This window comes from Bos grunniens, chromosome 23, assembly GCF_055505025.1.
Source record: "Bos grunniens cultivar Pamir isolate PY7600 chromosome 23, Bosgru_T2T1.0, whole genome shotgun sequence".
Taxonomy (NCBI): Eukaryota; Metazoa; Chordata; class Mammalia; order Artiodactyla; family Bovidae; genus Bos; species Bos grunniens.
The window spans coordinates 8,045,253-8,059,163 of NC_141187.1; the positions used below are offsets into that span (position 1 = coordinate 8,045,253).

The 13,911-nt window shown below is 51.1% G+C and overlaps 2 protein-coding genes across 6 annotated transcripts in view; one reads left to right on the forward strand and one right to left on the reverse strand.

Annotated features, from left to right (window-relative positions):
* Window positions 1–8,546, reverse strand: part of LRRC1 (leucine rich repeat containing 1) — a 135,605-nt gene extending 127,059 nt beyond the window's left edge. Inside the window, exon 1 of one of the 2 annotated variants that reach the window (XM_086371053.1) lies at window positions 8,317–8,546. In XM_086371053.1, the coding sequence (XP_086227179.1) occupies window positions 8,317–8,475 (159 nt within the window). In that variant the 5' untranslated portion in view covers window positions 8,476–8,546. The remainder of the gene's footprint in view (window positions 1–8,316) is intronic. The other variant, XM_086371055.1, reaches the window with a different exon arrangement.
* LOC147346543 (uncharacterized) overlaps window positions 6,290–13,911 on the forward strand; it is a 41,438-nt gene continuing 33,816 nt past the window's right edge. For all 4 annotated transcript variants that reach the window (XM_086371059.1, XM_086371057.1, XM_086371056.1 and 1 more), the window contains exon 1: window positions 6,290–8,190. In XM_086371059.1, coding sequence (XP_086227185.1) covers window positions 7,507–8,190 — 684 coding nt within the window. In that variant the 5' untranslated portion in view covers window positions 6,290–7,506. The remainder of the gene's footprint in view (window positions 8,191–13,911) is intronic.

A 13,911-nucleotide genomic window follows, 5' to 3' on the forward strand; every position in this document is an offset into this window, starting at 1 on the left:
TTCCAAGGAGTAAGCGTCTTTTAATTTCATGGCTGCAGTCACCATCTGCAGTGATTTTGGAGCCCAAAAAAGTAAAGTCTGACACTGTTTCCCCATCTATTTCCCATGAAGCCAAAGATGGAGAAGCTCTATACAGTCAGCAAAAACAAGACCAGGAGCTGACTGTGGCTCAGATCATGAACTCCTTATTGGCAAATTCAGACTTAAATTGAAGAAAGTAGGGAAAACCACTAGACCATTCAGGTAGGACCTAAATCAAATCCCTTATGATTATATAGTGGAAGTGAGAAATAGATTTAAGGGGCTAGATCTGATAGAGTGCCTGATGAACTACGGACAGAGGTTCATGACATTGTATAGGAGACAGGGATCAAGACCATCCCCATGGAAAAGAAATGCAAAAAAGCAAAATGGCTGTCTGGGGAGGCCTTACAAATAGCTATGAAGAGAAGCTAAAAGCAAAGGAGAAAAGGAAAGATACAAGCATCTGAATGCAGAGTTCCAAAGAATAGCAAGAAGAGATAAGAAAGCCTTCTTCAGCGATCAATGCAAAAAAATAGAGGAAAACAACAGAATGGGAAAGACTAGAGATCTCTTCAAGAAAATTAGAGATACCAAGGGAACATTTCACGCAAAGACGGGCTCGATAAAGGACAGAAATGGTATGGACCTAACAGAAGCAGAAGATATTAAGAAGAGATGGCAAGAATACACAGAAGAACTGTACAAAAAAGATCTTCACAACCAAGATAATCACAATGGTGTGATCACTCACCTAGAGCCAGACATCCTGGAATGTGAAGTCAAGTGGGCCTTAGAAAGCATCACTATGAACAAAGCTAGCGGAGGTGATGGAATTCCAGTGCAGCTATTTCAAATCCTGAAAGATGATGCTGTGAAAGTGCTGCACTCAATATGCCAGCAAATTTGGAAAACTTAGCAGTGGCCACAGGACTGGAAAAGGTCAGTCTTCATTCCAATCCCAAAGAAAGGCAATGCCAAAGAATGCTCAAACTACCACACAATTGTACTCATGTCACACGCTAATAAAGTAATGCTCAAAATTCTCCAAGCCATGCTTCAGCAATTCATGAACCATGAACTTCCAGATGTTCAAGCTGGTTTTAGAAAAGGCAGAGGAACCAGAGATCAATTTGCCAACATCCGCTGGATTATCGAAAAAAGCTACCCTTTACACCTCCCCAAAATTCAAGCCTGTGTAAAGGATCCTTTTTGAGGAAATCCCAAGTACCTTGGGTTGGGAAGATCCCCTGGAGAAAAAAAATGGCAACCCACTCCAATATTCTTGCTTAGAGAATTCCACGGACAGAGAAGCCTGGTGGGCTACAGTCCATAGGGTTGCAAAGAGTCGGACATCAGTGAGCGACTGAATACCACCAAGTACCCAAGTACCACAGTTTCAGCAGCCGCAATTTCTTGCAGAGGTGATAACACTCTGGAAGATATGAGGAGGGACCGGGGTGACCCCTTCTCCCCAAAAGCCCCTGGGAAGAAGGAAGGGGGGCTATGGAACTGGCTTATTTTGCCATGTTAGCAGCATGACTCAACTCTGTCAGTGCTGGGACAGGTTTGTTCAGGGAACAGCTTTACTTTTTCTCAAAGAACTGAGCTGCTTTTAAACAAAGAGATTTCAGCAAGAGTTCAAGTGACTCTGGAAGTCGAAATGCTGCAAGCATCAGTGCTGCAAAGCATCAGCAGAGGAGGCTGAGGCTGAATTCCCTGGGGAGGTACAGGCATGGCAAAGCTCATGTCACTGGGGAAAAAGAACCCACGGGGTCTCCAGCGTCACTGTGGCTACAGTATCATCAACTTGATAACCACATTCACTGAAACCCAAAAGAAAGCCAGCACCTCGGGCCTTCCATCTTTCTCCTGAGTTAATGTCCAGTATGCTGTTTAGCGAGCACTTGACAAATTCAGTGCCAACATGCCCCACGATGGAGGAAAACACATCCACGACAAGCAGGCGGATGTTCTGTGCGCTGTGACCCCCAGCACTGACGAGGGGCTTGGGCGGTCAGCACAACACGGCAAGGGGAGCGGGAGGAAGCTCACTGGATCAGACGCCCGAAGGTCCCTGAGGGCGCGGCCCACCCCGGGGCGCCAGACCTCCGCGCCGAGCATCATTGCCTCCTCTGCCCCGCTCCGGAACCACCTCTCCAGAACTGAGGTCCACCTGCTCAGACCCGGCCCGGCCTCGCTCCAGTCCTGCTCGACCACCCAGGCACCCCTCGCTCTGGCTACCCGGGAAGGACAGGCTCTGGGGACCGCTACGGGTCTTCTCCTTCCTTCTAAGGTGAGCATCACCCCCGGAAGCCTCCCCTCTGCCCCCCAGAGAAGGAGCCGCCTCCTAACTGTAACAGGGCCAGGCCCCGCCCCCGGTGCAAGTGACAGGGGCCTGGAGGCGGGGCCTGGCTCCACGGCTGACCGTGGCCAAGTTCCCTGCAGGAGCCTCAAGACCACTCCTTAAATACGTATCGTCTCGGTGCCCGCACGGGCAAAACTGGAATTATAAGGGCTAAAGTGAGTGGTGATTCCATCTAAGGGAAATAATTTCTAGAGAGCACTTAATGCAGTGTTTGGCACTCATTCAAATATCAGTAATTATTATTAATAAGTAGTTTCTAATCAAAGACCCTCCAGTGTCCACCAACCTAGGGCAAATTACAACCCTCCCACCAGGCCTCTGGAGAAGGCAATGGCACCCCACTCCAGTACTCTTGCCTGGAAAATCCCATGGAGCCTGGTAGGCTGCAGTCCATGGGGTCGCTAGGAGTCGGACACGACTGAGTGACTTCACTTTCACTTTTCACTTTCATGCATTGGAGAAGGAAACGGCAACCCACTCCAGTGTTCTTGCCAGGAGAATCCCAGGGACGGGGGAGCCTGGTGGGCTGCCGTCTATGGGGTCGCACAGAGTCGGACACGACTGAAGTGACTTAGCAGCAACAGCAGCAGCAGCAGCCACCAGGCCTGTTTCCTCACCTGTAAAGCGGGGGGGTGGGAGGGGGGTTGTAGGGAGGAAAGGTGGGGGGCTGGGCTAACACAGAACAGAGTCAGGAAACAGCTAAGTGCTCAGCTGGGTAACAGGACAGGCTCTCTGCAGAAGGAGAACCGGCTCCCTAAGCAGAAACGTGTCAAGCTCTAAGGGGCAAGCGCTCTCTTGGACGCCCTTCCTCCTGGGCTTGCCTTAAATTATTTTCATTGTAATGTTACTTGCTGTGCTGTGCTTAGTCATTCAGTCCTGTCCAACTCTTTGGGACCCCGTGGACTGCAGCCCACCAGGTTCCTCTGTTCATGGGGATTCTCCAGGAAAGAATACTGGAGTGGGTTGCCATGCCCTCCTCCAGGATAATGTTACTTAAAGTCTGTCCAAATATAACGTTTTATATGCTTTAGCCCTTATAAAACTATAAGGTGAGACAATGTAAAAATCAGATTTTTTAAAAAAGCAACAAAAAGAGAACTCAGCATGTACGATGCGACTATGTACGACGCACGGCTGCACATGTATGAACTACACCACCGCCTCGGAGCGGGCTCCCAGGGGCCCTGCATGGCCGCGCACCACGGGGCTGGGACCCCTCAGCCGTCCATCTGTCGCTCTCCTCTAGTGGACTGCCCTGAAACCCCATCCATCAACTCCCAGCCCTCATTTGATCCCAAGAGATGACTTCTGCACTAAGTCCACATCTGTCCTTTCCCCCTTGGCTACAACTGAAAGAGGGCACACTGGAACATCAGCAGGAAGTCTTTATGGCACAACACACTTGTGAGGTCACCTACATTTTACAGAATCTATGATTCCTTTAATTATTACTTAAAAGGATATTAAAATTTTAATTTTTTTTCAAATTCCCAGGAAATTGCCTTAAACTCCAGTTTAAAAGACATCGTTTCCTCAAAAATTAAGAGAATATTATATTTTGGTGAAAGAAGAGAACAGTTGTATAGATATTACAAATTTGTTATATGGAAAAAAAACAGTTTCCTTATAAAAGTGCCTTACCATAATATCCAGAAATCTTAAACATCGCAGAGCTAACTGTAAGCGCTCTGCATGCATCCTCTCTTTCATCCCAGAAACCACCCTATAAGGCAGAAGTCACTGTGACACAGGAGGAAGCCAAGGCTTGAGGAGAGAGTGCAGGTGATGCAAGAGCAGCCCCGAACCGACGCCAGCAGCCCCGCCCCTGCTGCTTCCAGACCCGCCCGCAACGGTGGGACCCAGGGACAGGAGGGGTGGAGGCAGGCTGAGTCCCTGAACCTGTGAGCCCGAAAAAATCATGGGCCCGGCCTCCAGCCGGGAACTGCTGGCACTGCTGGCGAGAGGAGCCACTGCACATTCAAACACAGTGGGCTGAAGACAAGGCGGACTTATTCTCAACAGATCACAGCTGAAGAGCCTGCAGTCACATTCACAGAAATTATGTTTATGATGCATGAAGATGACTTCAGAAAGACAAGGTAGTCAAAATGTCCAGCATGGGGGAACTCCCTGGCGGTCCAGTGGTTAGGACTCAGCGTTTTCACTGTTGGGGGCTCAGGTTCAATGCCTGGGGCGGGGCCGGGGGGAGAAGGGGAGGGATAAGATCCTGCAAGCCTCCCGAAAAAAAAAAAAAAAAACTGTCCGGCACAAGAAGAGACAGAGAACAAAAGCAGGCAGGATAGGACACTGGACTCTGAACGTCTTTTCCAATCCCAACAGACCAGTGCACGGGAGAAGCTAGGCGTGGGAAGGGCGATCACAATGGTGAAGAAACAGCACAGTGTCCCTGCGACGGCGTGTAAGGACACATCCAGGCAACAAGCGTGCCCACGGTGTCCCAGACACTGTCCTCAGTTCAGCCACAAACTAAAACTCCCCTGCCCACGTGGAGCTTAAGCTCTGGTTGAGGAGACAAACAATGAGTAAGTGAGGACCCAGTCTGGAGTCAGGGGGTGACAAGTGCTCTAAGGGCTAGGAAAAGAATAAAGCAGGATGCCAGAGAGAAGGAAGGGTGGGGGCAGATGGCATCTGGGAACCGTGGAACCATCAACTGAGCTCTAAGAAGAGGGGACAAGATGAAACTCAAGTCTTTAACCTAGAAAGGCTTGAGAGCACTCGCTCCCGGTGTCTGATGCCTGGTAGACCAGGCCCTGCGATGCTCCAAAGAGACCACAGCAAACACACGTCTGAAGGCATCTGAGAATCGTGCACACCGAGGGGAAGACCGATGGTGTCAGGAACGCAGAGAGGAAGGCAGGAGAGGCAGACAAAACCACTGCACCACGTGGGCGACCTTCGCTTCTGAAGACCTGACTGTTCTCTGACTACATTAGAGAAGGCCAGAGGCCACAGCAGTGATGAGCTTCAAGGGACAAGAAGCAGAGGAGGATCTGCATCAGACTCGGCAACCTTCATTCAACAGAAGAACAGGGGTTTACTGAGCAGGACCCACCGGACACACAACTCATGCTCCCAAGGGCGCACCTCAAGGTGTCTCGTTAACATACATCCCGAAGGGATGGGGCTGGGCAAGGGGACCAGCGAAAGGAGGGGACAGGGTGAGGAGGCTGAAGGTGAGGACTGAGTCCCCTGTAGCCATGAGAGGCTATCTGTGGGTGTGCCCCTGCCGAGGGCACCGATGCAGGTTCAGCAAGAGGTCGGCAATTAGGTCAGTAACCACTGCTGACTCTGATGACGGGGGTGCCCGCTCCACCCACACCCACCACACTTGTACTAAAGTCACTGTCTCCCCACAAAGTGCTCATAGGACTCACATTTTCTTTAATCTCTGTATCCCCCACAACTAGCAAAATCCTGGAGGGTCAATAAAGGCTCGACTGAGACCAAGCTTTCATGACAAGGATAAACCAGAGGGGCTGAATAACTGAGGGTCTGATGGGGGTGAGAAGCGGGCGAGGCCAGCTTCCTGTTCAGTTGGCAGACGCATGGCGGGGGAGGCAGGCAGGGGTGGCCACAGCGATCAGATCTCACTGGCTGAATAGCCCTGAAGGTCACTTCAGTCCTGAGTCTCGCTTTGGAAAACGAGGGGACTGGAGCAAACCAGAGCTTGCAGACCTGCAGGGAGAGGAGATGCTTTTCATGATGCTGAAGGCTAAGCTGCGTGCGCACCTTTGCTGTTGGGGCTGGGGGACCAAGGCTGCAAACAAACTGCAGAGGCGAGAAGGTACCACAGGTATGGCCACCACCCCAAGGGCCCTGGAGGAGTGTCAGCAAAGGGGCCCCTGGTGATGTGGCGGGTAAGGGGACGGGCTGGGGGAGGTCAGGCCAGCGGCGAGCAGCACCAATGAGCCACTCGGGCCTCAAAGACTGTGAATAAAACTCTGGTGTTTTCACGGCTGTTGCTGGAGTCTGGCTTGCGCACACCCAGGCACACAAGAAGGCAGGGAGAAACATTTTACACAACTTGAAAACTATAAAACTATTTTAAGAGCTGTAAGAGCAATTATCCATAAGCAAGACCTCTTATAACCTTTGAAAAGCCTTTTTTTACCATATTTACTGAGGGCGATCCAACTGTATTTTGAGCTTCTGAGAAGTTTCCATTTAGAATCAGTAGGAATACCTGGCACATCCAAACCCCATAATTTCCCATACCAAGCTGGATCCCCAAACATTACAGAAAACCCACAAACGTCGTGGAAGGCAGTAAAAAGCCAATCCAGTCACAGGAAATCTTCCAGTGCTACAAAGGAAAACAAACAAACAAAAACACCACCAAGAGCCCTGAAACATTTCTAGTCGAACAGCTTTTCCCTCAAGCTTTAATAAGTTCATTCTGAAGCCCCTGAAAAGTATTAAATTACATATTTGATATTCCTGACAGTAGAAATGCCTAAAATTTATTACAAGTTAAGGCAGTAAGTGAGCTCATGACTTTTAAGTCAAATTTAAGGCAGCTAAAGGCCAGATAAAACCATGTGTTTGAAAATGCCTGCAAAATAATAAATGCCGGAGGGAACTGGATGGCTTTTCTGCTTCTAAGCTAAATAAAGCTTGGGGGGTGGGGGGAGCTTTGCAAAGATCCTAGTGAGGATAATCCCCCCTCAACTGCACAGAGCAAACCATCCAATCACTTCTAACCAGGGAACAAGGAAAGTTAATCCAGGAATAATAACAACACTTGAAATATTGAGGAAAAACACAGTTCTGTTTAAAACCCTCTGCCGGGCCAGAGGACGAATCGGGTCATTCTAACAGCCAGAACATTTGACTGCTGAGTGTTTTGTGACCACGTCTCGGCTTTGTGTTAACAAAGGGTCCAGCAGGAGGACGCTCGGGCCTTCAGGTCTGGCCCCGCTGCCAGCAGCCTCCGCACTTCCTGCACACCTTCGGATCAAGCGCCCGGACTTCCTGCAGAGCCCTGGATGCTGGGCTACCTTCCTCCTTCGGGCTCTCTCAAGCTAATTTCCCCAGGCAGGCTCGAAGCGTAAAAGTTTCGCAGTCCCCGAGCGACCCTCCATTAAAGCACAATCAGCATGTGTCGCTTCGACAGGTCTGGCCGGATAGGGAGATTAATGTACAACAAACAACTCAGAAGAGGTAAATGCAACCCCTGCAAAGGCAGCAATCAGCAGGCTGAACGCCGCCGCTCCGGGAGCCCGGCGGCAAGGCTAGCCCGCCCGGCGGAGGCTCTGCTGGCATTCGCCGCGGTTCCTTTCACGCAACAGGTCCACGCAGAGCCGGGCACCTGCCCACAGCTCCGCCGGGGCAGCCCCCGCCAACCCCGCCCCGCCCCGGGCGGCCGGTCCTGGAGCCCGGGCGGGCGGGCCGGCCAGCCACGGCTCTTCCCCCCGACGAGGCCGGGAGCACATTCCTCGGGAGATGCCGAGATAGCACGGCCAGCCCGCGCGCTGCCCGCCTCCTCCTCCCGGCCCTGCCCGGGCCGGAGGGGAACCGCGCCCCGGCCGGCGATCGCGGCACGGCGGGGCCGAGGGGAGCGGCCCCGAGAGCCGGACGCCGGGCCGGGCTCTCCCAGCCGGGCACAGTCCTGGGCCGCCTGGCCCCGCACTCGCCCGCTCACAGGTGTCGGACTCTGGTCTCTAGATGTGTATCCAGACGGCGTGTCTGCACAGGACGTCTCCACAAAGCGCACACGCTCCGGCGACCACAGCAGGTCGCTCCGTAGAGAAAGAAAAGGAACTCTGAGGAGGAAGCAGCAGGTGAGCGCAGGTAGACTTCGTGCCCGAGGGACCTGGCGGCCAGGCCCCTAGATGGCCAAGGAGACGGAAGGGGGAGCGGAAAGTAGGGGACGGGGCGGCAGGGCGCGCAGGTGAGGCCGCACTCACCTCCGGCAGCTCGCGGAGCTGGTTGGCGTCCAGCAGCAGCTCCTCCAGGCTGCGGGCGTAGCGGTAGACCTCGTCGGGCACGTAGAGCAGCGAGCAGTGGCGCCTGTCGATGGTCTCCACATGACGGTTGCACCGCCACAGCGGGATGCAGTGGAACATCGCCGCCCGCCGCCGGGGCCCGCGCCGCCGAGACCCGGGCTCCGCGCCCGCCCGGCGGCCGCGCTCCGCCCGCCGCGCACCCGCGCGCCCGTCGGCCCCAGGGCTCGCTAGCTGGCGCCTCGCGCCGGGCTCCGGACTCGCAGCCGCGCGTAGGCACCTCGGCGGGAGCCCCGCCCACCCAGCGCCACCGCGGCTTCCGACGCACCGCCCACTCGGGCCCCGCCCACCGCGGGCCCCGCTTCCGACACGCCGCCGCCTCGCCACTGCGCCTGCGCGCCGGCGTGGGGGGCGCGCGCGGGGCTGCTCGGGTCTGGGGGCCACTCCTCTCGGGGCTTTCCCGGTGGCCCGGAACCCGAGGGTCGGCCCCGCGGCAGCCGGACGCTGGCGGTGCGCGCTCGGGCTGGGCCCCGGGGCGTGTCCGGAGAGCACCTTTGAGGGGATGCAGCGGGGAGGGGGCGCGGAGGGCGGCGGGACAAGTTCTGAAGTAGCTGCGCGTACCTCGCTCTCCGGCTCCCCTCGCCCCGAAACCGCTTTCCCTTCCGGGGTCGGGAGGCGCCGCCCTGGAGCGTACCTTGCGCGCCCTGGGCGCCCCTGAGCTCCGGGTTCCGGGCGCGTTTGAGGTGTCGCCGCCGCGCGACTTTTCTGCCGCCCCCCCTCCCCGCCCGCGATGCTCCGGCGGCCCCACAGGTGAGCGGGCTGCCCTGCGGCCCGCGGGCACCGCCTGCAGGCCGTCGTAGCGTCCTCGGTATCCTTCGTCTCTCTACGCAGTGAAAGGAGACCCCTTTTACCACACCGCCAAGGACATAGGCGTCAGGGAGTCTGCGAGACCCTCATAGAGGGGATGGCACCCGGTGGGCAGCCCACAGACACAAACGAGCAGGCAAATACGGGTTTCTGAGCCCATTGCAGGCCGGCTGGACGTTGGCCCCTGGAGACCAGCCTGGACTGGAGGGAACAGCGGGGGAGGAGGGCAGGGGGCCGCCGGGTAGCATCCTCCGTCTGGCTCCTGCGTTTCTCCACCAACACCTAGTCTCTTGCAAAGGGTAGATTGCAGCCCCAGAAGGAGTAGCTGGGAGGACCCAGGAGGCTCACTACTGGGTGACCATGACCTTGCCGCTGATTCGTATCAGAGGACTAGGGCCAGCACCCTGAACTTCCCCTCTTCCTGTCTCCGAATAACCACACCAGCTCCTTGGCAAAAGGTTGCTGACCAGGTCAAAACCAGTCACATTGATGGGTTGTTTTCTCGGGGTCGACTCTGACTCCCCATCTGGGCGCCCCTTCGTCCTCACGCCTTCCCCCTTCAAGTGAACTTGACCTATGACCTCTAGTACTCAAGCTCTCCCCCGCCAGGCTCTGCCACCCCGCCCCCAAACTGCGGAAGCTAGTCAAGGAGTCTGAAGTCAAGGAATCCACATTTCTGCAGAAGACTGAGCGCTGAGCGTGCTCTGTAGTCAAAGCAAATTTGGATCTGAATCTAGTTTTTGCAAGGTATAAGTGGTCTCGGTTCCAACTGTGCATGGGACAGTCTTTGTGGGGTGAGTGGGGAGAACAGTTCATCATTTCAACTCTGCTAGGAGAGCTTTTCATTCCCAGTCAGTGAGGACTGGTCCAAGTTCCATGGCCTTGTCTGTTTCTACCCCCGCATTACCACCGTAACTCTAATTCCAATCCGTCCCTTAACTCCACTGCCCTACCCTGTCCACCTTGACTTTCGTTTGTCCTGGCTTGATTTCTGCATTCTCAAGGGAGGTTACCTGGACTTTGAACCTTAGTCCCCCTTCCTTCATTCTCGAATTCCAGAAACCCACTTTGTGACACCTTTGGTGGGGAGACTGGTTCCTGCCTGAGAGCCTAGGTCTAAAAAAGTAAGCAAGTCACTGGCCTTGTAAGTTTTCCAACTGCTTAAAAATAATAATAAAAATAAAGGAGATCTGGCCCCCTCATCTTCATCTTCTGTTGATTTCCAGAATTATCACACTAGGTTATTATCATAAACACCAAATGTTTTTAAAATGAGGCTGATCTTTTTAAGACTCCAAAACCTCAAGAAGCATTCTCTATGTGTCTCTCTATGGCACTTACACTTCCATATATTAGATGATCTTTACTTAATCTCCAAAAGATTGTGACTTCTTAGACCACAGGTACTATTTCACTTGCTCTGTAGACCCCAACAACTACCATAGCCCTATAGGCACATTGAATGATCAAATTGCCTTGAATCTTTGGAAAGCCAGTGGCAGAATTCTTGAATTTCCTCATTTTCAAAGATCTGCCAAGAATCTGAAACGTTAGTGTGGTAATAGAGAAAATATGAAAACACTTGGTGAAGTGGAGAATTAGAAAATCAATTCTGTATCTTCCTGAAGAGTTTGAGGGTTTCCCTACTGACAAAAATTCTAATTTCTTTCCTTCTGTGTAAACGTTTTGACTCAAGTTAAAATGTAAATAACCATAGAAATCTAATTTTGTTTGGAATAATGCAATTAATTTTCAGTGTGACCACTTTTCACATCCTTTGGGGCTAGAGAAGTCCAACTTTCAGCTTTGTTGAGTTAGATAGGTTTCACTTTTATAAGCCTCAGTTTTATCAGTGCAAATGAGGACAATGGTCCACAAGTTGTTATCAGGATTAAATAAGATGATGTAAGTAAAATGCTTAGCAGAGTGTCAGGTACACGTCTATTCAGGCAATAAATATTCACTATGTACTAGTTGGTCTGTGTAATCAGCATCTGTTTTGGATCACTCACTTTGGAGAAACCAGCAGCTATGTTGTGCAGCCCCATAGAGAGACCCACACGACTATCTTGCCCATAGCTAAGTGAGTCAGTAGACTTGGAAGCCAACCCTCCTGTCTCAGTCACGCCTCCAAATGATGACAGAACCAGCCAATCCCCTAACCGCAACAGCAGGACAGACCTGGACCCGGGACCACTTTAAGCGGCCCCTGGACTCCTCTCAGAAACCGTATAAAACAAACGTTTCTTATTTTCAGCTGCTAATATTTGGGGTAATTTGTTACACAGCGACAGATAACTTATAAATTTACTTATGCTCCCCAGATGGTACTCCAGACAGATCTTGTTAAGAACAATAAATGCTCCATTAATGGTGGTATTGTTGCCCTGTTATTATTTCTTTGGCGATGATGGTTGTCATTGACAGTGAAAGTCCAAAACAATAGCTGATAAGATGGGGTCAAATGAGAATTCAGAGTTTTGAGCATGTGAATTTTAAAGGGAGACACCACCCCTTCACTAGAACGACTAAAAAGTAAAAGATGGACAGTCTCAAGTGTTACTGAAGGTAAGGAGCAACTGGAACTCAGGCTTTGGTAGAGGTATAAAATAATAAAAACCACTTTTGGAAGACAATGTTTAAGTTTTTTATCAGCATATACCTGTCTTGATGATCCAGCCATTCTACCCCCAGGTAGAATGAAACGAAAAAAATGAAAGCTTATTTCCCTACAAAGCCTTGTTTACAAGTGTTGGTACCAATTTTGTTAAAAATAGCCCAAACTAGAAACCATCCAAAGAGTCATCAATAGATAAATGAATGCACAAAGTGTACTACATTGAAACAATAGAAAAACAACAGTAAAAAGGAATTTTGTTCCTTTTCTACTACTTTCCTAATGTTACCGATACTTGCAACAATGTGGATGAATTTCAGAAACAGCATGTTTAGCAAAAGCAAAGGCTATATACTGTTTGATTCCTTTTATATACATATAAATTCTGCTACTGCTAAGTCACTTCAGTGGTGTCCGACTGTGTGACCCCACAGACAGCAGCCCACCAGGCTCCCCCGTCCCTGGGATTCTCCAGGCAAGAACACTGGAGTGGGTTGCCATTTCCTTCTCCAATGCAGGAAAGTGAAAAGTGAAAGGGAAGTCATTCAGTCGTGTCCGACCCTCAGCGACCCCATGGACTGCAGCCCACCAGGCTCCTCCGCCTATGGGATTTTCCAGGCAAGAGTACTGGAGTGGGGTGCCATTGCCTTCTCCAACATATAAATTCTAGACAACGCAAACTAATATATTGCAGTACAACCTAGGTCACTGGTTACCTGCAGTCAGAGATTGGAGTAGAGATATGGACAGAAAGACTGATGGCAAAGGCATATCAAACAGGGAAATTAAATCTTACAGGCAATGCAATGCTGGAAGAAATTTGCATAAGAATCACACAGCCCTCTGGGAGACCTATACCTCAGCTCCCCCAAGCTTGAATTTAAGAATCTTTTCTAGAGATTATACATCAGCTTGGATGAAATCAAACTCCAAACTTGTGTTTTAGTCCATTCAGGATAAAAAAAACTACCATATACTTAGTGATTCATAAACAACAAAAATGTATTTCTCACAGTTCTTGAGGTGGGGAAGTCCAAGATCAAGGTACGAGTAGATACGATGTCAGGTAAGGACCTGCTTCCTGGTTCACAAATGATCATCTTTTCACTGTGTTCTCACACAGTATAAGGAGACCTGGGGAGCTCTCTGGGGTCTCTTTTATAAGGGCCCTAATCCTATTCATGAGAGTGCCACCCTCATGATCTAATGACCATCCAATTGCTCTACTTCCATATACTGTCATATTGGGAATTACATTTCAAGATATAAATTTAGGGGAATACCTACTTATCTATAGCATCTTATCTTCTCTGCTGGATGTAGCTGAAATTTTGAGTTATTTTATTCTTAACTGTGATTCTTGGAAACTGAACTCCACATGCATAATGAAAGGTCAGCCAAAGATAGGGAAGGAGTTGATGCAGAATTGAGAGCACCCACTCTCACTCAGGGGCTGCCTTTACCGCTCAAACAGTGAAGAATCCACCCGAAATACAGGAGACACAGGTGATGCACGTTCAATCCCTGGGTCAGGAAGGTCCCCTGCAGGAGGAAATGGCAACCCACTCCAGTGTTCTTGCCTGGACAATCCCATGGACAGAGGAGCCTGGCAGGCTACAGTCCATAGGGTCCCAAAGAGTCAGATGCAACTGAGCAGGTGATAGATGGATGAATGGATGGATGGATGGACCTTCACTCAATCCCTTCTGAGACTCCTCCTCTCACTTCCCAACTGCTTTGGTCACCCCAAGCCTGACCAAACTGCTCTAAACTTTGGCTGTTTTAATAGAGAGAAGAAATATTATCTGTTCTGTGCAGTAGAGAATAATGACTACACTTGTCAAAACCATGAAACAGAACCTCACCGAGTGTTATTTCCCCTTCCTGGTGTAGACTCCCCTTCAGTTTCCGCTTGGTTTTGGTCACCCTCCAGTACCTTCAGATAGTCTTTTCTTGTGCTTTTTTCCCCTATAGTTTATGTTTATTTATTTATTCATGTGGGATCTTAGTTCTCTGAATGGGGATTGAACCCATGCCCCCTCGCAGTGGGAGCTCAAAGTCGTCATCACTGGACC